Here is a 26,696-nt window from a genome sequence, read left to right on the forward strand (position 1 = left end):
CACACCAACGTTAAAATATAGTTAAAAATTAGCTAGCTTGTCCATCAGCACCAGCATTGGGCCGTTAGTGGCAACGTTGTGCTAGATAATGCTACAGGTAAAGAAACAATAACTTAAGCTAACAATAACTTCAGTTTTCCAAAGAAACAAAACGCCTTTCATGAGCTTTGTGTGATAGTATGTCTAAGCAGGTTTACGCATTTGATTTCCCTTAAAATTGCCACAGTAGAATTAATGTAATAAAAAAAGCAGCTCTCCTATTGTTTAGGTAATTATACATTTTTGTAAGATTGCCAGACGTCTCTGTAAATGATGGTTCAATAATAGCAAGACATCAGCCTAGAGGAGGAATTAAAAGTGAAAGTGCAGTGATTTTTATGCAGGCAATTACAATCTTAAGTCTGGTTGGAATCGCCAGGCTGCATAACTAATTGCATATTGTCTTTCTTTGTAATAATAATAGAATTGTTTTGTACTTTTTAAAACAACGAAGCTGCAAAACACTTCACATCACAATCAAGAGTTAGGACACAGATTGAGAAAAAAAAGCCATAGAGATTGCAAATAGAGAGTCTACACTAGTATCACAGTTTTATTGCACCATCTGAGGTTGTTTATGAGTGTGAAAGTATAGGTTGCTTTATCTACTGTCAATAAGATCGCTCACCATAAAGTAGCTTGTGCTTACAACTTAGACCAACGTCAGATGTCTTTTGCTTTGCAGTTGTGGACAAGTACAGTACATAATAGTTTTGCCTGAAAGTTTTCTTGTAATCAGGACTTCACTGTAGGCACATTTAAATGTCAGGTACTGCAGAGACACCATCTCCACTCTGTAATCATGTCTACAGAGATGCCACTTTGATACTTATGTCTAAACACCACATATACAGCTAATGACCACTAAAAGTGGGATAAATAGCAGCATGCAAAACGGCTTTTCCCCTAATAATCAACAAACACCAGATGCAATGAGATTTTATTTAATTATTTACTAGATAATCGCTCTAATAGAGCACCCAGCCACTCACAAGCCATTCCAAGGGGATTTGCAACTTGGCAGAGTGTTGCTGTCTGATATCCTGTTATTTGGCCCTGTCCCTTACTCAGCAATATGTCCTGTATAATTCTGACTTTAACTGTGTGTTTATTTTTTTGTTTTTTTAAAGGATGGATGTTGACTTGTGTGCTGGCGGGGACAGTACCAGGAGAAAAGTAGAACTTTCAGGGGTTGCAGAAGGCACGATGGACGTTGTACCTTTGGAGATGTACGACTCCGCCAGAGCAAAAATAGCTGCCAACCTGCGGTGGCTGTTTGCCAAAGCCTATGGCATTGGTAAGTAAATTAACTTACATTTTCTGTTGGCTTACTTGTCTGTAATATCTGTATATCTAGCACGACATGTTTCAAAGGTAGCGTTTTTCTGAGTTCAACTGAACTGGAGCTGGTTCCTGAGAATCTGCAGAATGTATTCCTCATATTCTCTAAAGTATTTCACATGTTATTGCTGGAACAATGTGTTTACCCTCCTCAACATACTGATGGTCAGCAGATTGTGCAGTGCTTCAGCAGAGAAACCTTGACAGCGAAAGCCCAAGAGAAAGAAATATTTGTGTGTGTGTGCAATCGAGCCAACACTTAATTCCCCCGTGACACTTGGCAACTGAAGCCTTCCTCACTGACTCACCAGATCCTTCCAGTCTGGTAGGGTGGCCAGTGAGATTGAGCCCAAATCAGACTGAGTGACAAGCACCGAGGATTATTCTATATTTGTTAGCCTGCACTCAGAGCATGGAAAATACTGATCTGCACTGACAGTCACTCACACTCCCTGTAAAGATTATATCAGCATCAGTAAGTGGGCCTTTAGGCCAGATTTTCCTGTCTTGTCTATGGTTGTAAAAGCTAAAACTTGGATGAATTTCAGGCATGAGATAAGTTGTGTGAAATTCAAGGCAGCCTTTTAGGGATCTGTTTTGGCGTGGCTGTAGAACTAGGCACCTTAAAAACCAAGCATTACCACAGAATTTCCTCAGATTTCATGCTCATTTTGGAGGCTTTAAGTTTGTTTTCTTGTGGAAATACTCCAGGCTGTATTGAAAGGCATTTCTAATACGTAATCTGCCCCCAGTGTTGTAATCAGAATGGAAAGAATGTTGGAAAGAATGTTAGAAATATTTGCATAATAATGAAAATTAAATGTTTAAATGTAATTGTTTATAAGTGCAACCACTGTAGCCAGCTATGTGTTGTTAAGACCTAGATACAGAACATATGTAAGTGTTGGAATCAGTAGTGTTTGATTGTTATGTTTACTCAGTCCTTGAGTGTGCAGAGAACTTTCTTATCAAAGGGTGGTTGATAACAATTAACAGTCAAATATGTGTGCTGTTTTTGTTTTTTCGTGCTGGTTGGTTTGCTTGCTCTACTAACAGGTACCCACCATCATTTGGAGTTAAATATTTTGTGAAATATTTAGCTTTGTGGGTGACATTCTTGTTGAAACAAACTGAGATTGTCAGATTACATACGTATATTAATTATTACATACCTTGAGGTCCCGTTTTTCTTCATGCTTACCTATATATTACCCATGAGGTAAAAATCATGTGTGAACGTTGGCCTCATCTTTCTCTGAGGGCCTTCACTCACTTAATACATTTTTAACCTCCGAGTTCAGACATGCCAACAGAGGCCATCTTGACTGTTTGGTAGGTGATTAATCATCAGTGCCTGAAAATATAACAAGATTAACATCAGAGAATACAGCCATTGTTTTACTCAGGGGCTCCTGGTTACCTTTTTGATGTCCTACTGGGTGTCTTCCTTATCCCAGCGTTGGAGCTTAGTCAGTGTAAACCTCAGTTATCTGATGGATAAGGACCATAATTCACTGCTTTACATGTCTGTTGCATCAGTGCAGCCTCTCGTCAAATCGTCTGCCATTATTCCAGCGGCTCATACAAGCTTTCCTTTGTGTTCTGCGGTCTCGTACATATCTGTGGTCATTAAACAGATTTCCTGATGTTACTGTGGCTTTCATTCAAAACAAATGACAGTAAGACTGAGGCTTTATTGGTATCCAAGTTATAGATGGAAGCTATTGTCTCTTTTGCTTATTTGTTATAGCAGAGTATCTAACTTTAAGCCCCTCTTTGCTCTAAGGTTAATTGCTTCATATTTTCCTCTGTGCTCATACCAAGGCCTGTAGGCATTTGCTTGGTCATTTCCTCATCTGTTATCCTGCTCTGTGGCTAACAATGCAGGCCGAAAGATGAAGCGTAAGAGCATATTCGTACAGACGATGCACCACAGATCAACCTGGGTGGAGATGCTGTTCCGAACAAAAACATACAGTGGCCCTGAAGGAGGCAGCTCTCAGGTGCAGTTGCAATTATCTTCCTCCCATGGGGACTGAATATATTAGGCCCATTTTATTTTCACCCTATGGCTCATATGGCGTCTGCTACGATGCTAATGCTGCACGGTTGTTTGCTCGGCTTGTGCAGTGACTGACAGACAGGAATGGTGTGTAAACAGTGGATGTGACGTAGCTCCATTATAAATAAGTGCAACCATCTCGAGATGTGGGAGTCGTCAGGGATTCAGATGGTTGTCCCGTGTCTTCCTCTGCCTGGTTCCCCTCCTGCCTGGCTTTGATCGTGCGAGTCTGTATTTGTGTACATGCTCTCCTGTCCCACTGCACTCTCCTTGTGCCACAGCTGCTCCCAGCCTGAGCGGCAGACAGCCAGACACAACGCTAGCAAGAGTGACAACCTGTCATGGTTGCAGGCACAATGCTGGTACTTGCTCTGCCCTGCTTGTGCTCATCATAGTATCGTACTGTCATGGTTGGCTGCGTCTGCTGTAGAACATCCTGGGTCCTGTTGCCAGGCCGTGGCCTTATGCTCCACCCCATCCCAGTTAGTAAATTTTTCAGCCTGGCTCTGGGTGGCAGGAAGGCAGGGGGCAGCTGCCAAAGGACATCAGTGTCTGTGGAATGAAGTCAGACGTGAAGACTCGCCCCGGCCAGACCCCTTTGTTTTCATACACAATTACTCCCACTGTTCCGATGTGTTTATATACTCAGACACAGCTCTCCAGGAATGGTCCAAACTGCAGGGTGTTATGCACAATAGATTAATGTTGTTGTACAACAACATCCTTATTTACAACATGCGTGTGGGGGCAGACAGCATATGGTGAGGCCTGTGTTGCACTGATGCATGTGAAATCCAGAATACACAGTTGATGGTATGAGAGCATTAGCAGCTACTGAAATAAGGGCTGCATCTTATTAAAATTGCCATTTAAATTCAGATCTATTTGCAGTTTCATTCTCACATGCCAACACATCTTTAGTTATATACTAGCAGGGAGATTTGATGCAACAAACCAGAAGCTCATAATTGCTTCCTAAGTGGCATCAGCTAATGACAAGGCTGTGATGACTGTACAAGAGGATGGGCAGAGGCAAATGAAGAAAGTAGTCCCATTACGCTTAAGATGAGCCACCGAAACAACCAAAGAATACTTGTACATTATCTCTACTGTGATGTTAATTCAGCAAACTTAACCAATTGTAGTTCTGATAAAAATGTTCTAATGAAAGTGAAATTGTCGCTTTTTTTGTATCTTTAGGTGTAAATAATGAACAGCGTGTTATACAGACATCACGGTAAAATTTAATGATTAAGGCCACAGAATCAAATAGAATAGCTCTTACTGACCATGTAAACATCTGCAGAGATGTTTTCTTTACACAGACAGGTGGAATCTGAATCTCATTTTTCCTTGCAGCCTTAAGTAACGGTGCAGTATATCTCTGTTAGGTCATGGTTTTCTATATATTTTTTTATTCTTAGATGTGCAGTTCAGCTTTTGTGCTCGGTAGATTATCATACACAAAACCAGCTGGAAGAAACTGTCTCTCTCCCTTCCTGTTTTTGTGAACAGAAGATTGCTGGCGAGTGGCTCCCTTTTATACAGACAACCAGTGCAGACATAAAGAACACATAATATACACAAATACAGCTTGTGCTGAGTTACTGGGACTAAGGCAGAGTTCAAAACAGATTTCACAGAACGGGGACTTGTCTTTCACCACACCGTTTTGTGTAGTGCAGGACAGGACAGGTTTGGTGCGTGATTTTAGACCTGTTTTAATCCTCAATGTGTGGTTTACCTTTCAGTGTGAATTTAGTTTGGGCATGCCCCAAGTGAGCTGCTCCATCTCATGCCCTTATATGGCTGCGGATTCTGGTTTGAAAGAATGACTTCACATCCAAAGCAACAGAATCGCCTCTGTGGATCACCGTTTTTTCTGTTTTGTTTTTGTGGCTCCAGCGTTGTTACATTAGTGCTGGCAAAGTCCACCGTGTCACCTGAGAAGCCTGCTCTCACTGAGGACTTGCCTTAGCAGGGATCTGTTTTCCAATGTACTCCTCAGGCAATAGGCTATGACTTAAAATCACAAATGGTCCTGTTTGCTCCAAGTAAACTGAAGCCGGCATTGAACAAATATTCCATGGAAAGAGATATGCTTTGTGACATTCCTTTAGCCTGTTGACGCCGTAAGAGTTTTGTTGGATGTAGGCTGAGTAGAGATGTTGTTGTAAATGTGCTCGACCGACACAAGTTTTTTCCTTCTTCATTCACTGTATGTTTTGTATTTTTACCAGAGCAGCAAACCACTAAATCTGCCTTGAATCCATGCCACAATTTAAGCAAGTTAACGTTAAACTGCAAATACAACTTTAGGAGCACATTTCAATTCATCTGCCACTCTCTCTCCATTGCAGACCATATTCCAGAGGACTTAAGGGACCCATTCTACACAGACCAGTATGACCAGGAACACATCAAGCCACCAGTAATTCGTCTGCTGCTGTCCTGTGAGCTTTACTGTCGTGTCTGTGCCCTCATCCTGAAGACGGAGCAGGCGGCGTCTCTTCAATCCCACCTGTCCGTCATCCAGGCCCTGTCCAGGAAGGGGATTTACGTCGTAGAGAGTGACGACACACCTGTAACAGAAGGGGACCTGGCCTGTATGCCCATCAAAATGGTGAGTGGAAGCGCTGAAACCTGTGCTAAACTTGGTGTTACTTTCCTGATTAAAAAAAATGAATGCAAGTCCCCTTTGATAACTGAGTTGTAATAGTTGACTTTTTTCATGTTTAGCTGCTGCTTTGGGTGAAATCAAACTGCAGAAATATTATATGTTGATACTTTTACTGATCAGTGCACACACAGGCCATGACACTGCAGGAGTTTTTTTTGAGCATAACTTGTAGCCTGTCAGGAGAAGGAAACCCAGCCAGAAGCCACAAGAACTTTTCGTTATACCTGTAATATCACCAGCTCTTCCTGCTTCTGATGCATTATCTAACCACAATGAAATCTGTGGAATTAGCTACTGCTTTTTTCCTTATTTAGCAGTGCCAACAATCTCATTGGCAAGCTTTTGAGACGCTCGTAGTCCTCAACTGTTTTGACACTGTAAAATAATAGGCAGGACATTTTAGTTAGTTTCACATGTTACGCTGTGTGTGGATGAGCTTTACACATGTTTTGCTGCTCGACTTAGTGGAACAGTCTCCAGTATGATTTGGCTGCGCCCTTATCGTTTCTATTCAAATTAACATTCGGAATTTGCCTGTCGTGCTAGCTGTGTGACGACTTACACTGCAAGGTGGGGCTGTGATTAGGACGGAGGTGTGATTGTAACTGTGCAATGGCAATGTTATTATCTAGCATGAATTGGTGTTTATTCAGCCTTGTTTTCATTCTGTTTCTCCACAATAGTTTTTTTCTTGTGATGTCCAGAAACCAACATTTGGACCAGTTGTCATTTTGTGCTGGCAGTTTTGAAGTAAAGCCAGTCTTTTTTTCCCAGTATTATCACTTCCTAATATTCTTACTAGCAGCACTCGGTTGTAGTGTCTCATAATGACCGAGTGCACCATTGCTTGTATATAACATAAACGCAGCAAGAGATTAGAGTCCATCGTTATTCATTATTACTGATTATTTAATTACATTTATGGTCACAACTGACATTGTTTTTGTTGATTAAGCTGCACTTATAATGCTTATTGGTTGTTAAATCTGTGTGTTAGTAAATAATGCACAGTATTCTTGAGAATTCTTCAGATGCCATGTAGGCATATTCAGACCATTCACTGAGAACAGTTTGGTTCTGTATAAAAGTTCTGTTCAGTACACCTTGTGCTCAAAACACTGTCGGAAGTCTATTTACGTCTCCTCGCTTGCACTCCCAGAAGGGAAATTTTAGACAGTGAGTTACATCTGGAACTTTTTGGCAATGCACCATGTGTTGTCTGTCAGCTACAACATGCCAGTGGCATTAGCTGTTATAGCTGGGCAGATGCTGCGTGATTTAATCTTGTACGACGCATTAACTAACACCAAACATTTTAATTGACCTTCCTGCAGAGCTTCAACCTGCAGCTTCTTTGTTCACACTGTGTGGGTCAGTCGACTGCACTCGGTGTGAACATAAATCTCCTGTGCTTTGGTTTCAGTAAACTTTATTCAAACAACATGGCTGCATCCAGAGCTAAGCTGTGCAGTATCACAGTTGAAATTGCACTGCCAGCATTAATGGTTCATTTGATCATGATGTATTGCATTTGATTCACTGCCTGAAAGGTAGTTTATTTATTACACTAGACAATGTAGAGTTTAGTGACTTCTGGACTTTGTAAATCGAATCTGGTGATCTGTGGTGATGTCCAACTCTGACTGGTTCAGTTAGTCTGTTTTGTCTTAATTGTACTCCAGGGCAGATGTGGACACTACCTTTCTAGTCTGCAGGAGTCCTCTTGAAAGACTCTGTCCTATACATGTGCAGTAGGTCGCATGCACATATTCTATGCCTGTGCATGACTGCCAGGCATGCATATTATTACTTTTGAAGCATAGTTACAATTCAGACATTACTGTCACTCATGTATCTATGAGCATTCTCTTATGCAGTTAACAAGTAAAACTCCTTTTTTTATAGATATCATCAGTTATATCAAATTCCTGCATAGTTAATAACAAAAATCCATAAATCCTACTGAATAATGGAAGCCTGTGTCCTCATGGACCTGGCAGATTAATCAGCAGCATCAGTGGTAAGAGGGTTACCATTGTGCTAATACTTCTCTGAAGGGATTTTATTGTATAAAAAATCTTTTTCACCTTTTATCAATCTGTTAAGAGCATTTGCAGAATGTTGGCACTTGAAAACCTTCTGTCCTTTAATGCGCTCTTTAAATGCCTGTAATCCAGCCCAGCTACTCTGCCCTTCATTAGCTTGCTTCTCAGAAAAATGCTAAATATGTTGACGGGAATGATATCTGCCTGTGCAGGACACCGGTGACCTGCCCTGCTGACCTTTTGTGATGTGTAATGCTTATAAGATTTCCACAGATCCGCTCTCTGAGGTTTCATATCCTCAGTGTGTAACCCACATCCACATACTCCGAATCAACAGCTCCACGTCACAGCATAATGAATGAAGTACAGAATAGCCCCCACCTACTCGCGGCAATGAGATCCTGTGTCTCACAATTTTACCGAGAGCACTTCACACAGGATGGGGATGAACACCAACCAGCTCACTCGCTCTCGGCCATCTTCCTACCCCTTTGTTACTATGGAAACCAGCAATGGTGTTGAGCAGGCCTGCTCTCTGCAGGCCGGCTAGTAAGGGATGTGCGTCTGCTTTTTCTGCTCGCAGTCTGACAGAATAATCCACACCGGCCTGTGTGTAAGCAGCCAGACACAAAGCTCAGTGAGGGGATAGAAAATCCTTAGCAGGACACCGCTTATCTCTGATAGACTGTTGGAACCCCCCTCTCCCTCCCAGTTTGCTGACTTGACAAGGCGTTTCCATAGCAACCCGCATTTTTCTACTTGGTGTGTGCGTGTCTGTGCGAATGAAAGAGATCGTATACCTGCAGACACCTCCTTTGCACCTCGTCTGATTCTTGTCGGGGCAACAGCTGAGGCTTGTAAAACCTTGAGAAGCCGTCCATTGGTTTGGGCCAGTCTGAACTTTTGTATGTGTGTGCACGGTGTCTGTCAACGTGCACACACAGAGCTCTGGGCAACAGCAGCTCCTGCTTCCCATGGGGAGGCTGCATGCTGCGCTGATGAAGGGCAGAGTGTTGGAGGGGAACAAAAGATTGAACAGCCCGTCATGCTGTTATATTTACCCTTTTATGGATTTATTGAGAGAGTCTTATTGACACTTAGGTGTTAAATGGAGTGTTTGTGGGGCTGAGCTGTTTATTATTTTCTGTTGCTATTATTAGCGTTGACATGGATTATTTCCTCCATACTGTATTGTTGGGTTAAATATCTGATTGTGATTTTCCTGATAGCTGTTGCAGTTTGATTTGTGATACAATATGTTCAACTCAAATTTAATTTATGTATCTTCTGGATCATTAATTTAAACAATAGGGCACTACTACATGAGATGCCTTCAGAAGCCTGATGTGACACATGAAGGATGGCTTGAATTTGTAAAACCACTGACACAGCAGTTTCAATCAAGGGTCAGACGTTGTACATAACCTATATTCTAAATTGCTGCCTTTGCGACTTGCTAATTTAATTGTTTCAAATTTCGATTTAAAATTGATTAATCACTCAGACCCGCTGTATGTCATGTTTTACTTAAAATCCTCACACATTTGTTCCCTGTCTTGCCTTTCATTACATGATATAGAGCAGTGAAAGTAAAGGACTTCTTATAACGTGTTCATCTTTATATTCTGGAAATTTTGTATCATCTTTGTCAGTTGATGAGACTCTAGAATGCTGTATAATTGTCAAAAAGCAAAAACAATCAGAGGCTTGTGTGTTTTATATAAAAATCCATGTTTACTGACCTTATTGGGATCAGTTATTTGGGGCAAAAAGCTCCTTCCACTCACTTTAGGTCGATGTTGTTTCTCTTAGATGTATGAGCTCCACTGTAGTAAATATTAAATGCACAAACTTTGACACTAAAAGGTTGTTTTCAGATTTCAGATCACAGCTACTTGGGAAGTGAATCCTGGTCAAATATTTAACTTGCACAAGTCTGATGTGGAAATTTGAAGCTTAAACTGTTCATAAATAGGGAATGAATTTTCACTCTACAGTTAAAGGTTTAAAGTGAAACATATTTGCATATTGATGGCCTTGGAATTTTTTCACTGAAGGAGGAGATGTGGGTGTCAGTTGAAGGATTTATGACCAGGAAGTTGGATAAAGAAATATCTGTTACAAAATATCAGTCAAATCAGTACATGAATGGAGTTTAGTACCTTTTTGGGCAAACATTGTCCTAATTTGACAAGATTGTGCACAGAGTATCAAATAATAACCTATCTGTTCTATTTAGGTCAGAGTTTGAGTTACCCTGAGTTAACTCTGTAATGATAAAGGCAAGAGAACATCAGTTGTTGGCAGTCTAAAATAAACATGTATTTATCTGACATGGTCTATCTGCTTAAATTGACATTAAATAGAGGGGAAAACAAGCATCTCTACAGAACATTAGCGACTGTATAAGAGAGTCAAATGACCAGCAGAACTTCAGTAATCTTTAGCTTCTTGTACGCTCAGCCTTCATCTGCTCGTGTACTGACTTGCCTCGGCCTCAAATATTAGTGTTGGTGTAAGTCTCTTTGGGTGTGTATTTTCACTGTTGTTTGTGTCCATGTAGGTCATGCTGCAGTGAAAGCTCTGAATAGCCCTTATTCGTTATGTTAACGAGCCTAATCTCTGTGCACTTCCATCACCAATTGGATTAGCCTAGCAGCATGTTACACAAAACACAGCTGAAACAATGGTGTGTATTGTTATGTATTTGTTTGCTAAAAGTTTCAGGTGGTGTGCTATTGGCAGTAATGTGGAATAAAAATAACACTTAGCTGCAGACTTTTACATATAATGAGCTCTACAAGTAAAGGTTGATTTTACTTGGTAGGGGAGAAGAATTTTTATTTGGCTGGTGTTAATTCCCATCCTGGCTGTCAAGGACTGACGTTTTGACTGGTAGATACCAGGTGGTAGGCCACTTAGAGTAGTGATGCCCCTGCTGGGCCTCTTGATTGCATTAGGATGTAGAAAGTGGGCTTAACGTTGGACACCTGCTGTGCTGAATGAGAGATTTCATCTTTGATTAAGCCTTTGCGGTTATTTAAAGCTACAAAATTGTTTAGGATCTAGAGGATTGTCCGACTGGAGCTCTGAATGAGTCGGTGCTCTTATCCAATAATTCTTATTCATTTATCCGTGGCCCATGGTGGCTTTTAAGTACCAAAACCCACTAGTTACAACAGTATGCGACCCTCACATGATGGAAGGGAAGTTGTAGATTAATACTGCTTATGTTGATAAACTGTGGGACAAATTTCAAGGCTCCAAAGGCCTTGGCATTGGTTGGGATTTAATGACTACAAATTAGCACATTTAAAAAAAAAACATTGAGATGTGGATTCAGAAAAGGTTAGGCTTCCACACCTCTGTAGCTCTCTCTGTACCTCAGATTGAGGCTAGCAACCTGAGATGCATTGTGGGCAAGTTAGGCTGCAGGTTTTGACTAGGACTGCACAGAACTGCATTGATTTTGCAAGCTTCTTTTTTTCATCATCCATCATAACTCCCAACAGTGTCTTAAGAATGCAGAGCTAAATCAGTGGAATATAGGTCAAAAAGCCAGCTGTTCGAGTATGACACAGCGAGATTTAGTAGGAAGGTTGTATCTGTGTAATGCTATTTCACAGTTTCATTGCTTCTTGCAGTTGCAACATAAACAATCACATTAGATTATATTCTGCACTAATAAGCGCCATAGTGTTTCATGTTGTTTGTGTAAATCTTCATTACATAGCAATTTCTGCTTGTTTGCCTCCAGCTTTGATCTTAATTGCACTGGAAACTGTGGAAAAAATCCAATAAAATTGAATTGTCCTCTGTTCTGTTTCTCTTTCCGTCTTGCCCAGAGTGCTCACATGCCCATGATCGATGCCCTGATGATGGCTTACACGGTGGAGATGATAAGCATCGAGAAAGTGGTGGCTTCTGTCAAGCGCTTCTCTACCTTCAGTGCCTCTAAGGAGCTGCCCTTCGACCTGGAGGACGCCATGATCTTCTGGATCAACAAGGTTCGAATGCACAGACTCATACAACCAGGATACACTGAATAAAAACTCGTCAGCACATGGATTAAAACCTTTGTCTGGCTTTTTTACTTTCTAAATTCCAGCCAGTTGCAATCATGAGCTGCAACTCAGCACCATGTTAGATGAATAATCTCTTCCACCCTGACATCATAAGTGACAGTAGGCCACTTGTCTTTTTGCGGCTTGTATGCCACTGCCAACAGATCGGAGTGTGGCTCTGCTGCACACACAGGAGGCTCAGGCTCATGTTGCTGTCGTCTTTCAATGGCTTGGAGGCTCAAGGCAGCCACAGCCATGACGTAATGTGTCCATGAATCATCGTGATGCCCCACATAATCACTGTACGGGAAAAGAAAAGTGTCTGTGTGATGGACAGTATACATTCCTAGGGGATTTTAATTGGTCTCTGTCTACCAACTTGTATGATTTATTCATTGTTTGGCCCATAATATGTCAGAAAACTTTGAAGTGACGTGTTCATCACAATTTTCCAGATTCCACAGTATGCCATTTTATTGGCACAAAACTCAAAATATTATAAATCTGAGACAACGACATGTTGTCACACTCACAAGCTAGAATCCCCAAATAAATTCTGTGAATTTTTAAGATTGTTTAATTTAGGTAATGGTTTGCTTTGCTGAACTGAAAGAATACTGGATTACCACAAATCAGGATAGCAGTTCCCCAGAAAGATTTCTCTAGAGAATGCGGCTTTCTCAGTCATGCATAGAGGTAGCTGGGTTTCTGATTGTTTATGAGCATGCATGTGCATAACAAAGATGGAAGCGGACAGAGAAAGTAACAGGAGTGGGAAGATGCATGACTACACTGTTACCTGTGACAACATGCAGTCAGAATCAAAATGATTGTGTCCAAAGTCAGACAAAAAGTGACATTAACCAAGGACACTACCAGTCAAAAGTTTGGACACACCTTCTCATTCAATGCTTTTTGTTTATTTGTATTATTTTCTACATTGTTGATTAATACCAAAGATGAACACTTTTTGTGTTTACAACATAATTCCATACGTATTCTTTTATAGTTTTGATGTCTTCAGTATTAATCTATAATGTACAAAATAATTAAATAAAAAACATTCAACGTGAAAGTGAGTCCAAACTTTTGTCTGGTGGTGTAGTTCAGATAAATTTGTGCTGTGAGGAGAGTCTGTGCTCTTCCTGTCCTCTCGCTGGGCTGTCAGGCTGCTCTAACACAGACATGTGAAATAAAGAGGGAAATAGTTCAGAGAAGTGAGCCAGTCTTCTACAATGAGGCTTATAGTAGGGGACAAATCTGATTCCTGACCTGCTACAGGTGTGAAGTGACCTGAGGGGTGTACTGTGAGGCTTTCTTAGTTTTACCAACAACTCCAGTCAGAGCTGATGAGTATCATGACGGTGGTTATCAATTTTGTTTCACACAGTTTTCTGCTTTAGACTCAGTGGATATCCAGACAGAAGAGGGGCGTTTTGCGCATCATGTCACTCTTCTTCTGCTCAAAATTGACCAATCACATACCGTCTAATTGAGCCATGTTGTGTGTGTGTGTGTACATAAATATATATATATATATATATATATATATATATAGATATATATATATATATATAAAACCTGCCAATACAGCTGCTTATTACTAGCATGACTGCAGCACATCACAGCTGTTCAGTTTTAAGCATCATACATGTAAATATGATTTTCAAGAAGTACATCTAGGTCTGACACAGTCTCCTATTGAAGGATGTCACTTTAGTTTTTGGCTAAATCAAAGTGAAACTGATGTTATTGATTGAATATTCTCTGTAATAAATAAACTGATAAATTTTTCAGTCTGTGGTGTGTGAGCTGCAGTACCAGTAGTGTAAAACAGACTTGGAAGCTAGTTAGGATGTATAAAAACCTGTTTATGTGATTTCTGAATGCATGTAGGATCCTTTGGCAATGCAGTGCAGTGCATATCATGTCCAATACTGTAGCTGCACTGCTTCGTTCAGTCGTATTGGTAATGCACAGGTTTGCAGGTACAATGCATTCCCTCGGCTGAGAATCTATAACACTCGGAGCTAAGGTCAAGAAACATTTTGGTGATTGTTAGATGCTTCTTACAGCTGATTTAAGTCTGAAACTCTGAACACGACCTCCTTTCAGAGCTGGTTAGCTGTGCAGCATCAGTTAGCATGGTAATTTAGCAGATTAAAACACAGCCACCTTCATGACTTTCTTGACTTTAAGCTCAACATACTTTGTTAACTTACTAATCTTGCTTAGAAGCAAATAGTGAGAGTCAAACATTGATAATCTGCACAACCTGTTTTGTTGAGTGCATTGAGAGTTGAGAATGTACTGAATATGTCACCATTTCTCCTGCAGGTGAACATGAAGATGAGGGAGATTACAGACAGGGAACACAAAGTCAAACACCACCCCCTGGAGTCCCCCAGCCACCAAAAGGTAAAACCCCTCACTACAACTTTCAGCTGCTTTTTTTTAAGCTACAGAAATCCCAAAACCTAAAATACCAGAACTTCTTTATTACCAGCACTCTCCTTTATTATTTCTATACTGAGGTGGGTCAAGCAAAAAAACAGACAACAGCATCCTTATTTTTTTTTCTAAGGAATATTTCTCCCAAATGTAATTTTAAAGTTGTTCTGACCCTTTTTCTCTGTTTAAACCGGAAGCAGATCCGATCCTTTTGTCTGTGACCTCTGACCTGTTGATCTCTCTGCTCCTGTTCCTCATCTGTCCCTCCCTCCCCTCTCTTATCCCTGCAAACTGGATAGTCTCCCTCCAAATGGTATTGGAAGCTAGTCCCTGTAAGTTGGATGCCAGCCCCCCCCCATAACCCCATTTTCTACCCCCTTCTCCCCCTTGCACGCATAGTTCTGTGTTGATGTGGGCGCACACTCCACCATGGCTCATTCAAGCTCATTCTGCGCTGCTTGTAGCCAGTGTGTCAGCAAGGGGGAGGAAGCTGACAGTTACTTTTAGTTTTTTTTAGTTGTTTTTTTTTGTTTAATTTTTTCTCTTGTGGCAGATATGTCACACAGGTGTTAGGTTATTCTGACCTTTTGTGAAAGATTTTCTATTAACTACGCAATGTGTGCTACCTCATTTCAAGCTCAAGTAGGCCATGTGGACTCTGTGCGTAACTGTGTGTGGTATTTGCTTGCCCAGTGAGAATAAGAGCAAATCCATGCCTACACCTCTCCTTTTGCTTTGCAGACCCATCCCTGGCCACCTCTTCTCACTGATATCTGCTTTGTCATTCTCCCTCCCGTCTCTTCTCTTCTGCTCTCACACACTGTTTCCTATGTGCCCACGATTGCCTCTGACAGTATCTCTGCTCTGTGTGTGTGTCAGCCTGATGTCGTGCACGAGCTGGCCCACTGCATGCTGGAGCCAGAGGAGCTCTCTGAAGCGGTACAGTGTTTCCAGGGGGAAGATTCACTTATGTAGAACTTGTCCTATAGCATATAGAGCGTCTTCTTTGGTTGTTAGTTTCACCTGTGACTTGTGACACGGTACAGTTGGTGTAGCTTTGTAACCTGACGCGTCAGATGGTTTGTTACACAGAACCATCTGAGAAGTCATCCTTAAGAAGTGTTTTGGCAAGTGATTATAAAAGCAAGGGGGGCATTTTTTTAAGAACATTTTTCCTTATCAATAATCGGCAGCCTTACCAATGAATATTCCATCAATCAATAACATGAGTAGACATCATTTTGTGACCTCGTGTAGCTGCTTTGAACACAATCATTACACATGACATGCTGATCTCACATTATAAACAGTCAGCCACTAGACTGCAGTGACACACTCCAGGTCACCTACATAATGAGATCTCTTTCTAACAGGCATTAAATGTCACAGGAGACTTTATCATGGTGACTAAACTCCCACGATGCTCTCTGCTTGGAACACAAGAACCGCCAATAGTCCAAATGATGTCTGCTGCCTGTTTATCTATTTTAAATCAATTAAATTTCATTAAATTCTTGTATATCCCTTGCGTTAATCATCTTGTCTGTCACTGTATATCATGGGCTAACTATAACATGCCTGTAGCTGTCAGTAGGTCGTAGAAGGGTTCTGATTGGTCTGATCAGTTGTGGATCAGTCGCAAGTGCATAAAACAAAGCTCATGAACGCTCGCAGGGTTAGAAGCTACAGCTTTTTTCTGCTGGCAGTCTCACAGGTTGCCACCTGCTAGTGTTTGAAAATCCTAGTTTGGACAGCCACCAGACACCTTCTTTAAAACCTGACACTGCAGATTTCATCAGCACAACAGTTAACAGTTAGACAGAAAGGCAGACTACTGTTTTTTGTACAATCCTTATGGGCGGTCAGCAAACACACCTGTAACTCCATCTGACTAAACATCTAGAAGCTCCACCTAGTGGAGCAACCAGATAAAGCACATCTACAATTCTTCTGACAGGTGAAATGTCCTTTTGTCTTCTGCCTTTATTAGTATTTTTAGTTTTATCTAATTGAACTTTTAACACAAATAATTGATTAACACTTAATCCCGAACAGCCCTATGGAAGTATGATTTCATGAAATGAAAATTATATTATGTTTAGACAAGTTTCTCTTTTGCTGCGCTGTCATTTTGTGCTGCATGTGCATTAGTGGTGCATAGTTCCTCCAGACTTGGATTTGGAGTTGGCATGCTGTATCAGTCACCAAATGAACTTTTAATGTAAGATGCACTCTAATGCAATCCAATACAACAGCTCTGACACACACTTACTGTTATGAAGTTTATATGTTTACATAGATTTCTGAGTGGTGTGAATTTAACAATGTTTATTATTGAGGTTGTAGCTATTATGTTAGTAAATTGAGGTGTGTTTTAATGAAATAAATGAATATTCTGCTCCCCTCATGTTTGTAAATGAGGTTTACATGCTACAACTTCAATAATGAATGTGGAGTTAGATTAATGCCTCAGACTGTCATTCTAACCTGGATATCATTGTCTTTGTAAAGCCAGAATTTGCAGCAAGGCTGTTATATTGAATTGCGTGTGTACCTGATAAAGTGGCCGTGAGTGAGTGTGTATTCAGATCTTGATTAGGTTTCTTGTTCTTCTTGGAGTCATTCCTGCTTTTATATCACATAATGCAATCATCTTGCACATTACTGTGCAAGGCTGTGCAAATAATTTTGATTAATTTTATCAGTGTCTCTTTAACTAGTGCCACAGAGAATGTCGGATTGATTTGTCGCTCCAGAGGAAGGGCTGTTCAGATAAAGTGTACATTTGTGAGTCAAACAGAAGAAATTAGAGTCTGAAGTCTGTATTTATGTCACTCCAAATCATATGTAGGTCTGTGATTTTCCATTTTTAGTTTCTGTAATGGGTGTACATGCTCGTGAAATTAAGGTTAGGGTATATCATTTGAGTTCATTGCATTTAGTTCATTCATACTTGTTCAATTTGATCAGCGAATTCTGGAAGTTGAAACAGATCCTGGGAATGCCCTTCCTTGCCACTTGGATAGAGTATGTATCCCAAACTAATGCATCTGGGACGAGAAAGTTTCTGGACTAACTACACACTTATTTCCCATAAGTGGGCCAGTGATTACCCCAGTTTCTGTCGCGGTCGGCAGGTTCACGTTGGCTGGTTCGACTGCGGTTTCACCACTGGCCCCCTTCCCATTAACGGCAAAGGAAGGCTGACCCTCCACTCTGTTCTTCATGTCACTTCTCTAACACCTTCACCTCCATCTCCTCACAGTTAACCAGGTCGTCAGGGTTCTCCTTAGACTTGGTGATTATGAGGCTACTGGACCTTTTTATTCAGCAGCAGCATCTCTTGAAAATGACCTGAATCCTGCTGCTGATCAGATTAAGTGGAGTTTCAGCTTTTACTGTGAAACTCCCGGGGAGAACCTTGATGTGATACTAAAATTAATTTGCTAGATTATTAACCAAAAGAGAAACATCCGTGGATATCGTATGCTTTGACTAGTTCAGATGTGAATGTCAATACAAGAGATTTGTTCTTGTGACACTAGTCATCGCATTCAGGATGTTTTGGGGTTGTGTCATTCGCTGATAGTGGCATCGTTCGTGTTCTTACTGTGGATTCTCCTCTCATAAAACCGTCTCCCTCTGGTGGTTAGGTTCGGTATCGTCGGGAGCATGCTTCTGGCCGGCAGCTGCCCTTCTTCCCACTGCTGGAAGACCTGATGAGGGATGTTTGTGATGGAGCTGCGCTGCTCACCGTGGTCCATTACTACTGCCCAGACCTCATGAAGCTGGAGGGTATGATGCGCTTGCACACGCCCAAGTTCAATCTCAACATCCGAATAATTATCAGCTGCCGTCGAAGAATTATTCCGGTCACATGCATCAGCGTTGCTCTGCTAACACAGTAAATTTAATATCCAAGTGTGATACTATTTTTGTCTCTGGCACATGGCTTACTGTCCCAGTACAGTCAGTGTGACATTTACAGCCAACAGGTCATTGAGCTGTATCCTTGTGTAACCCACTCTGTGCCTGTCTGATCAGATATTTGCCTAAAGGAAGTACCTTCCATCGCTGATAGTCTGTACAACATCCAGCTGCTCAGAGAGTTTGCCAACGAGTACCTGAATAAAAGTTTCTACCTGACGACGGAGGACATGCTCTACTCCCCACTTGTGCTCAAGGTACAGAATGTGACACAGATTTGTGAAGTTACATTTTAATCAGACTTGCTCATCATGCATCAGTGCCCATAAACACAACTATTCATCCGCGTTCAGGTTGTTGTAACGTGTTGCTTGTTCTCTGTGCAGCACAATGTGATGGTGTTTATCGCTGAGCTCTTCTGGTGGTTTGAGACTGTCAAGCCGGAGTTTGTTCAGCCCAGAGATCTCCAAGAGTTTAAAGATGGTAAGCAACACAACAGAAATCTTTTTTTAAAAAAAAGAAGACAAAATTACGCTTGTAGAAGCAAAATAAATATTTAAAGTTTCAACTTTCTGTCTACTCGTCTGCAGTGAACCTTTTCATTTGAACAATTATCCAAATCTAAATTTTGAATATTTTATTAAAATCACTTTATTCTACATGTCTCATATAAACATTCACCAGTAATAAACCTTTTGCACTACCCAGATTCTGTGAAAAAACATAAATCCTGCTGTCATCAATGCATTCATGTAGCGGCGAGTGATTCTACTGCAATCAGCAGTCATGTGGCAAAAATTCAGGGTCTTATTGTCTGAAGTAGGCTGAACTACAGGCTGTGTTTACACAGAGCAGATAGGTGATAAATATAGAAAATGATTAAGTATGTAAGTTGTAAAATATCTGTAGTGTGCAGTCATCATTATTTTTCCAGTATTGGTAGCACCTTTGGGTATGTGGAAAAATGTGATTCTGCTATTTTTAAGAGGAAAAAGTCACAAAAATTCTGCTTTCTTTCCTTCTTTTTAAAAAAAATGATAATTACATTATAATGTTTTTACACTCCACAATAGTTCATTTACTTGTTGCCATAGTTGTGCTGTTTCATATCGGTGACAGATGGGCCCACAGACAGTAATGTGACGGGAGCAAAAAATGCCTTGAAACTGCTTAGGCTTATTAGTTTGAGTAAAAACAAGTCAAAATTCTCAGATACAAGACTCTTAAATTTTAATATTTACTGGTTTTCTGACTGTTCTATGACTGTAAAACTCTGGACAAAATACATTTAGGTAACACTGACACTTTCCTGAATATGGCTGTCAATGTGTTATTGAGCCAGTCTGACCATGCATTAGTATTCAGTAGTCTCTGCATTGGCACCCCTGCTGTTCGGCTTGAAAGGGTTTTTTTTTTTTTTCCACTGAGGGCTACAGTTGGTCTTAGAACTAAAGCTTAGTCATCATCCAGGCTCAGCTAACATCAGCCAACCTAGTCATTACCTGGAGTTTATGCTCAACACGTCTGTCTTCCTCTCCGCTTAGCTCGAGCCATGGCTCATCCCAAGAGCTCCCGTCCATCAGTGCCCATCTCCAACGCCACCAAGCGCAGCTTCCTGGTTAGTCCTGGTGCGGCCGATAACCAGAGCAGCCCTGAAGTCTGTAACAGGTACTTCCTGCACCCTGAAGACTCTGACCCCCTGTAAGTCTTCTCTCACTTTCCTTCGCATTCCACTTCATCATAATCCTGTCCTCTATCCAGTTACAGTAGCCCTCAGAGGGTGGGTAGATACGCAGCGGTGTCTGGTTTTCATTCTCATGTGCCCTTCACCTCTAACCCTCTGTCTTCATTTGCACTGTGTGAAGCTGAATGTTGCAGTGAGACTTTGTGTGTTTGCCTGAAAATTGAGGATGGCCAGAATTAATGCTGTTTGGATGTTGTCATTATATTTGCTTATCTGTCGTGCGCTGAAATATCTGACTTGTACAGTGACTGAAGGCATCAGACTGGATTCTGATATGTTTTGGGTCATCTTGTCTTCGCTGTAACCTCAACTGAGTTACGGATTTTCTGCCTTTCTCGTCTGGGAACAGTGCCTGAATGAAGTTGTGATTATTTGTTTTCTTTTTTGTTGCCTTTTAGTAAAGGGGGTCCAACTTTCAGTCCGTCTCACCCACTCCTGCCCCTGCGACAGAGACAACAAAAGCACCAGGGGGAGGATAGTACAGGTAAAGATAAGTCTTAGAATCTTCTACAGATATATCAGCAATGTTTTGAGGCTCATGTTGTCCTAATACTCACTGAATGCTCGTTAATTTTTCTGTGCAGGTCTGAGAAACCGTTCGAACTCCCTAACTCAGATGGACGGGCAACAACCCAGAGGCTCTGTCGTAGCGTGGTCTGACAAGAGGCAGAGGTACCTGACAGTATATTAAAAAAACACATGCGTTTTCAATCTAAAACATGTTTTTGCTTATGTACCAAGGCCTTTCTTTTATTAGATTTTCTCTATATGGATGGATTAAAAGTCTAATTCAGTACAGCCAAGACAAAAAGTGTTACATGTTTCAAACTGTGACACAGAAAAACTTTGGAAATGAAAATATGCAGATATGTAATGTTTATCACAAGAACTTATTATATTATTTGGTACCAGGTTGCTACCGAAATGTAGAAAATCTGACGGTGCTTCTTTCACGTGATCTTGAAGATACCTTAAGTACCACAGCTGTCATAGATGGTCTACTGGAGATTGTGAGTTCTCCAGAATGGCATTGCAAGTGCAGATGGAGTATCAGGTCCACTGAGACTTGCAGAAAAAGTCATATTTCAAGATGAGAAAGCTAAAAATGGTTGCTTTATATTATTAACATGTCCTAATGTGAGCTGATAATGTTAGTAGGCTGCCAACATTACCAGTCTGTCAGCCTGTAGTGATGTGTGCAGTAGTTTCTTGGTATTTCCCTGACATCAGCAGAAGAGAAAGCTGCACAGTAGACAAATGCACACAGAAAATGGGACAAAAACTCATGCGAAAGTCCCATGGAAACTAGTAACACAGTGTTGTTTGTTTTAAATACTTGATGGCTCCTCTTTGCTGTCTGCAATGTCAGTATTTTTTTTCCCCATATGTTCATTAACCTAAGCTATTTATGCCCTCTTTTCATATAGCAAGCAGCTGAGCACTGCAGTAGATGACACAGGAAAAAAGCTGATTGTTTTATATTGTTTGGCACAATATTGCTTTGACTAGAGTAAGGTTTAATTTTGTTGTTGTTTTAAGGTTCCATCTCAGGTTGTTTAATTACAAATCGATGCTAAAATACATTAATCTCAGTGTTATTTTTTGTGGCATCGAAATTGATGTAGACAATCGTAGAATGTCAGCGGTACCAACTACTGAAGTTCTAGCATGGTGACATCCCTACTATGAACTCTGAATATTGAAACATCTGTATATTAAACTGACTTTACAAGTGATTATTTTTTTTCTTTCTGCAGACCTCTGTCCACACTGAGCCCCTACCTGTTGCATTCAGCCACAGACAGTGATGCAGACATGGCTTCTGGTGACAGTGTGAGTCTTGCTCGCTCCATCAGTAAGGACAGCCTGGCATCCAACGTCATGAACGCCACTCCCAAACACCAGGCGTCTGCCCACCAGCCATCACATGCGGCGATGCGCAGAGTTAACGGCCACAGCCTGCTGGGGAATGCCAACATTGAGGATGAGGAAGAAATTCTGGTGGCAGTTGCCAGGACTGATAGCCCCGTCGTCCCCAAGCGGGTCGATGGGACACAAGCAGCTGCCCCAGGTGGACCCAAACCTTCCACCGACTCCAAACCCGCGCCAGATAGCTTTTATCTAGAACCACTAATGCCTGCCGTGCTTAAAACGGCTAAAGAGAAGTCTGTATGCCTAAACAAGGAGGAGGAGAGTGGTGAGGTTTCCCGGTCTGCAGGGAGGGGCTCTTTACGCCGAGGAGATGGATCAGCATCAGCCGTTCGTAGGAAAGCTCCCTCCAATTTGAACCAAACATTTACTCCTCCAGGTGAGGAAATAGACTCTACAGAGGAGCCTCCTCAAGATGATGCAGGTTTCAGGCCAGCTGTCACCAGCAGTGTGGATCCTTCGTCCAGGGAGCCAGCTGAGGGTTTCTACCTGCATTCAGATTCTGAAGAACCAAAGTCTAGCCAGGGCCTGGACGCTGAGCTAGAAGACCTGGACGAGGAGGAAGAGGATTTGGACGAAGCTGTTACCACTAAAGACACAAACTGGCCCCGGAAGGCCCTCAATGAGGAAGATGAGGAAGAAGAATCAGCCAAACTCCAGGAAGACATGAATGTGAAAGAGCACGAGGACAAAGACATGAACGGTGGCAGCGGGCGTTCCAGCCCTTGTCTCAGCACACACTCCCAGGCCAGCAGCATGGCCAGTGGCAGCGTGCGCATGACCTCCTTCGCCGAGCGTAAAGCGCAACAGCAACGCTTTGGCAGCAACCACGACCTACGCTCCAGTGCCTCCAGCTCCCAGAGGACCACTCCAGATGGATCAGAGAGCAGCGGCCCTCTGCCTTCCTCTTGGAGGCTTAAGAGAGACCAGAGCCCCTCATCCCCCTTGGGAGGATGTAATCGTACAGGGGATGGTAGCGGCGGTGCGAATGTACTGGCTTCTGAAATCGTCCAGCTCCGTATGCAGCTGGAAGAGAAGCGACGTGCCATTGAGCACCAGAAGAAGAAGATGGAGGTGCTGTCAGCGAGGCAGAGGCAGAAACTGGGAAAAGCTGCTTTTCTGCACATTGTAAAGAAAGGTGGAGGAAAGAGCGACACATTACCCAACCCACTAAAAGCTGACATCTCTAAAGATGACCTCAATGGGGAGAAGGGACCATCAAGTAAAGATGATATGTGTGTTGAAACCCTGAGAGGGGAGAAAGAGATGGAGGGGACCACTCCTCCTGGTGCCTTAGGAGCCGACAAGAAAGGGAACAATGGGAGCTTTTATGTAGAAGAAGAGTTGGACCTGAATGAGTGCAGCCGCTCCATCGAGCTGCTGAACGAAGCCATCGGCAGCATCCAGCAGCAGATGATGCAGCTTTCCCTGCAGCAGGAGATGCTCATGAAACAGAATGTACAGTCTCCTCCTGGTGCAGCTCCTCCTCTTCCCACCAGCGACAAAAATGGTGAATCTAAGGCGGGGGCAACCTTTCACTACGTGGAGCACCTCTCTGGCAGTAGCACTGCCCCCACCAGGAAACCCCCCAAGCTGAGCTCAGGCCGGAGCTCCAGGTCCAAACCATCAGAGCTAAAGATAGCCAAGGAGCAGAGCCGGCAGGCCGCCAGGACCCTCACCCCGACTCAGAGCGGCTCGGAGACATTACCACACCCGAGGCAGTTAGCTGGGGGCAGGTCCCCCAGGGCCGAGCAGCCCGACAGCCCCAGAAACCCCACAGCAGGAGAGACAATCGACAGGCCAGGAGCTGGCCACATTCGGAGCGCCACCTTCAGACTTCAGGACGAAGCCAACATGCGCCTGCCAACCCGAGTGGACCTGACATCAGTGGCTGCCCCAGAAGTGTCCTTTGACGAGTGCCTGTCCAGCACCCTGAGAGAGTCTGAGCTCAACTCTTCAGACGGTTCAGGGAAAGAGAACATACCATCAGAGGATGCACAGCGCAGCAAAGCCCACCTGATTGAGGTCGATCTGTCAGATCTGAAGGCTCCCGAAGAAGAGGACAGTGCCCAGGACGGAACAACAGAAGGGGGCGACGGAGAGCAGAAGTCAGTCATGGGCTTCTTCTTCAAGGTAACAACTCTCCATAAATGCTTTAAATATTTTGTTTGTGTAGTTTCTGTCACAGTAATTATGGTTTCATACATTGCAGTGGACTGTAATTGTCTAGTAACTCTCAGATGACATTTGAACCTCAAAGCCTGCCAGTGGGATTGAAATGCGACGGATTTTCCTAAGAAAAATACTAAAAATTCATCATTTATCAGAGCAAGAAACTGAAAAAACAATACAATTGTCAGATTTTATACTACTTGATGGTCCTAGGACTGATCATGAGGGATTTTTGGTGTTGTCAGGAAAAACAACAAATCTAACTTGAAAATTGGAATATTTCATTAAAACCACCTGCTTCTGCGTGCCTCATTTAACAATTCACCAAAGTGAAGGGTTTGCAATCACCAGATTCTGTTTAAAAAAAAAAAAGTGATTCTGCTGCAATCAGCGGCCACATGACAAAAATTCAGGACTTTTTTTTTATTGAAATGAGTTGAACTGCAGGCTGTGTTAACAAAGAGAAGATAAGACACAAGAATGGGGAAAAAATTAAAACTCTAAGTAATAAAATATCTTTAGTATGTGGAGTCTTGTTTCCCCCCCAAGTGTCACTAGAAAAAGAATGTTAAATTGGCTGAAAATATGATAAATGTTGAAAATGACCGACCACTTATTTCTTGATTTCAGCACTACATTACAGATGTATTGAATTCTTTCTTTCATGTTCTAGGATGAGCAGAAAGCGGAGGACGAGCTTGCTAAGAAAAGAGCAGCGTTCTTGTTGAAGCAGCAGAAGAAAGCTGAGGAGGCTCGACTCCGTAAACAGCAGCTAGAAGCCGAATCCGAGCTCAAGCGAGATGAAGCCAGGTGCGTTACTTTCACATTAACCTAATATTCAGGTGCTGTTATTCCAATGAAATGCTAAAATTCTGTTTGATTCGAACTTCAGACGGAAGGCCGAGGAGGACCGTTTGCGTAAAGAAGAGGAGAAGACACGGCGGGAGCTGATAAAGCAGGAATATCTGCGGAGGAAGCAGCAGGAGATGTTTGAGGAGCAAGGCCTGGTGAAGCCCAAAACCCCCAAACCGAAGCAGAAACACAGACCCAAGTCCGTCTTCAGAGAGGAATCCTCCAGCGACAATTTCTCCAAGTGCTCTTCCACACGTAAGGCGGTTACATCACCAGTTTGACATTTAGATAAAGCTCACCATTCATGAGTCAGTATGGTGCATGTCATCTGGTATTTTCATCTGAGCTGTGGGGCAAACGGGCTGACTGACATTTGTTCCATTTTACCATGTACTAAACCTACATCCCCTACAATTATTAATACAAGTGATTTAATTGAAGCAAACTGTGTTAAAGTTGTAGCATTTTCTGACACTGATGTCATCTTGGAACTGTTTGTCTTTGAAGTCATGGGTCAAAGATAAAATACTGAGGTTGTGTTTTCTGAAGAGTTTCTTCTTTTCCTAAAGCAAAGATCACCACTGCTTACATCAAAGAAATATACTTGTATAAAGCTCAGAAGCGATCTAGAGAAACTTCAAGCTCTGAGTTGCATTGAACAAATGCAATATTTTAATAATTAGCTTTGACTTATTTCATGCTTTTTACTAAAACATTAAAGTTGAAGGAATTAGATTGATATCCAATACTTTTTTTTATGTATTTAATGAAATTATGGTGCTTTCCAGGCATCTTACTTGAAAGTATTTTCCATCCAGCTGCCCAGAAGTTGGATTTAAATGGCACTAACATTTATAACATCTTTCAAATCGCTTTCTCTGTTTCTTCCAGCTGACAACCTGAGCAACGCCCAGTCAGGCTCCAGTCTGTCTCTGGCTTCTGCAGCGACCAACGAGGCCGACAGCGTCAACTCTGGAGGGGCCGGCTCCCAGCGGTACACTGATTGTGTTTTCTTTGTGTTGTTCCACAGCTGTTTGTCATAGCTTGTGCTTAAGAAGTATCAGTGTAAGGTATGAGATTGGAAGCGCTTACAGTAATTTCAACAAATGCCATCATGTTAAACCTGTCGTTTGTTTCTTTGTGTGCAGCTGCGACTCCGTGGAGTCGTTTCCAGGGAGTCGTAACAACAGTCGAACTGCAGAAAGAGACTGGGACAACGGTTCCACTGCATCTTCCATCACTTCCATGGCTGAATATACAGGTAAGTGCACACATTTCATTATATTTGCTTTTTTATTCTCATCTATCAACAGATATTGGCCACGATAGTCACCTGTGGTTGTGTTTTTTTAGTCAATTTTACTGTTTTCCTTGTCATTTTTAGAACTGT

General features: G+C 42.0%; 1 protein-coding gene across 5 annotated transcripts in view; it reads left to right on the forward strand.

Moving 5' to 3' along the window:
- camsap1b (calmodulin regulated spectrin-associated protein 1b) overlaps nt 1-26,696 on the forward strand; it is a 30,477-nt gene that overhangs the window by 661 nt on the left and 3,120 nt on the right. Inside the window, exons 2-18 of one of the 5 annotated variants that reach the window (XM_051950622.1) lie at nt 1,170-1,336; nt 5,803-6,065; nt 12,013-12,174; nt 14,569-14,649; nt 14,982-15,014; nt 15,562-15,621; nt 18,336-18,477; nt 18,727-18,866; nt 18,996-19,092; nt 20,154-20,310; nt 20,752-20,837; nt 20,938-21,025; nt 22,111-24,415; nt 25,128-25,264; nt 25,347-25,561; nt 26,198-26,300; nt 26,455-26,567. In XM_051950622.1, the coding sequence (XP_051806582.1) occupies nt 1,171-1,336; nt 5,803-6,065; nt 12,013-12,174; nt 14,569-14,649; nt 14,982-15,014; nt 15,562-15,621; nt 18,336-18,477; nt 18,727-18,866; nt 18,996-19,092; nt 20,154-20,310; nt 20,752-20,837; nt 20,938-21,025; nt 22,111-24,415; nt 25,128-25,264; nt 25,347-25,561; nt 26,198-26,300; nt 26,455-26,567 (4,348 nt within the window). In that variant the 5' untranslated portion in view covers nt 1,170. The remainder of the gene's footprint in view (nt 1-1,169; nt 1,337-5,802; nt 6,066-12,012; nt 12,175-14,568; nt 14,650-14,981; nt 15,015-15,561; nt 15,622-18,335; nt 18,478-18,726; nt 18,867-18,995; nt 19,093-20,153; nt 20,311-20,751; nt 20,838-20,937; nt 21,026-22,110; nt 24,416-25,127; nt 25,265-25,346; nt 25,562-26,197; nt 26,301-26,454; nt 26,568-26,696) is intronic. The other 4 variants (XM_051950623.1, XM_022202979.2, XM_022202980.2 and 1 more) reach the window with 4 other exon arrangements.

This window comes from Acanthochromis polyacanthus, chromosome 7, assembly GCF_021347895.1.
Source record: "Acanthochromis polyacanthus isolate Apoly-LR-REF ecotype Palm Island chromosome 7, KAUST_Apoly_ChrSc, whole genome shotgun sequence".
NCBI classification, from domain to species: Eukaryota; Metazoa; Chordata; class Actinopteri; family Pomacentridae; genus Acanthochromis; species Acanthochromis polyacanthus.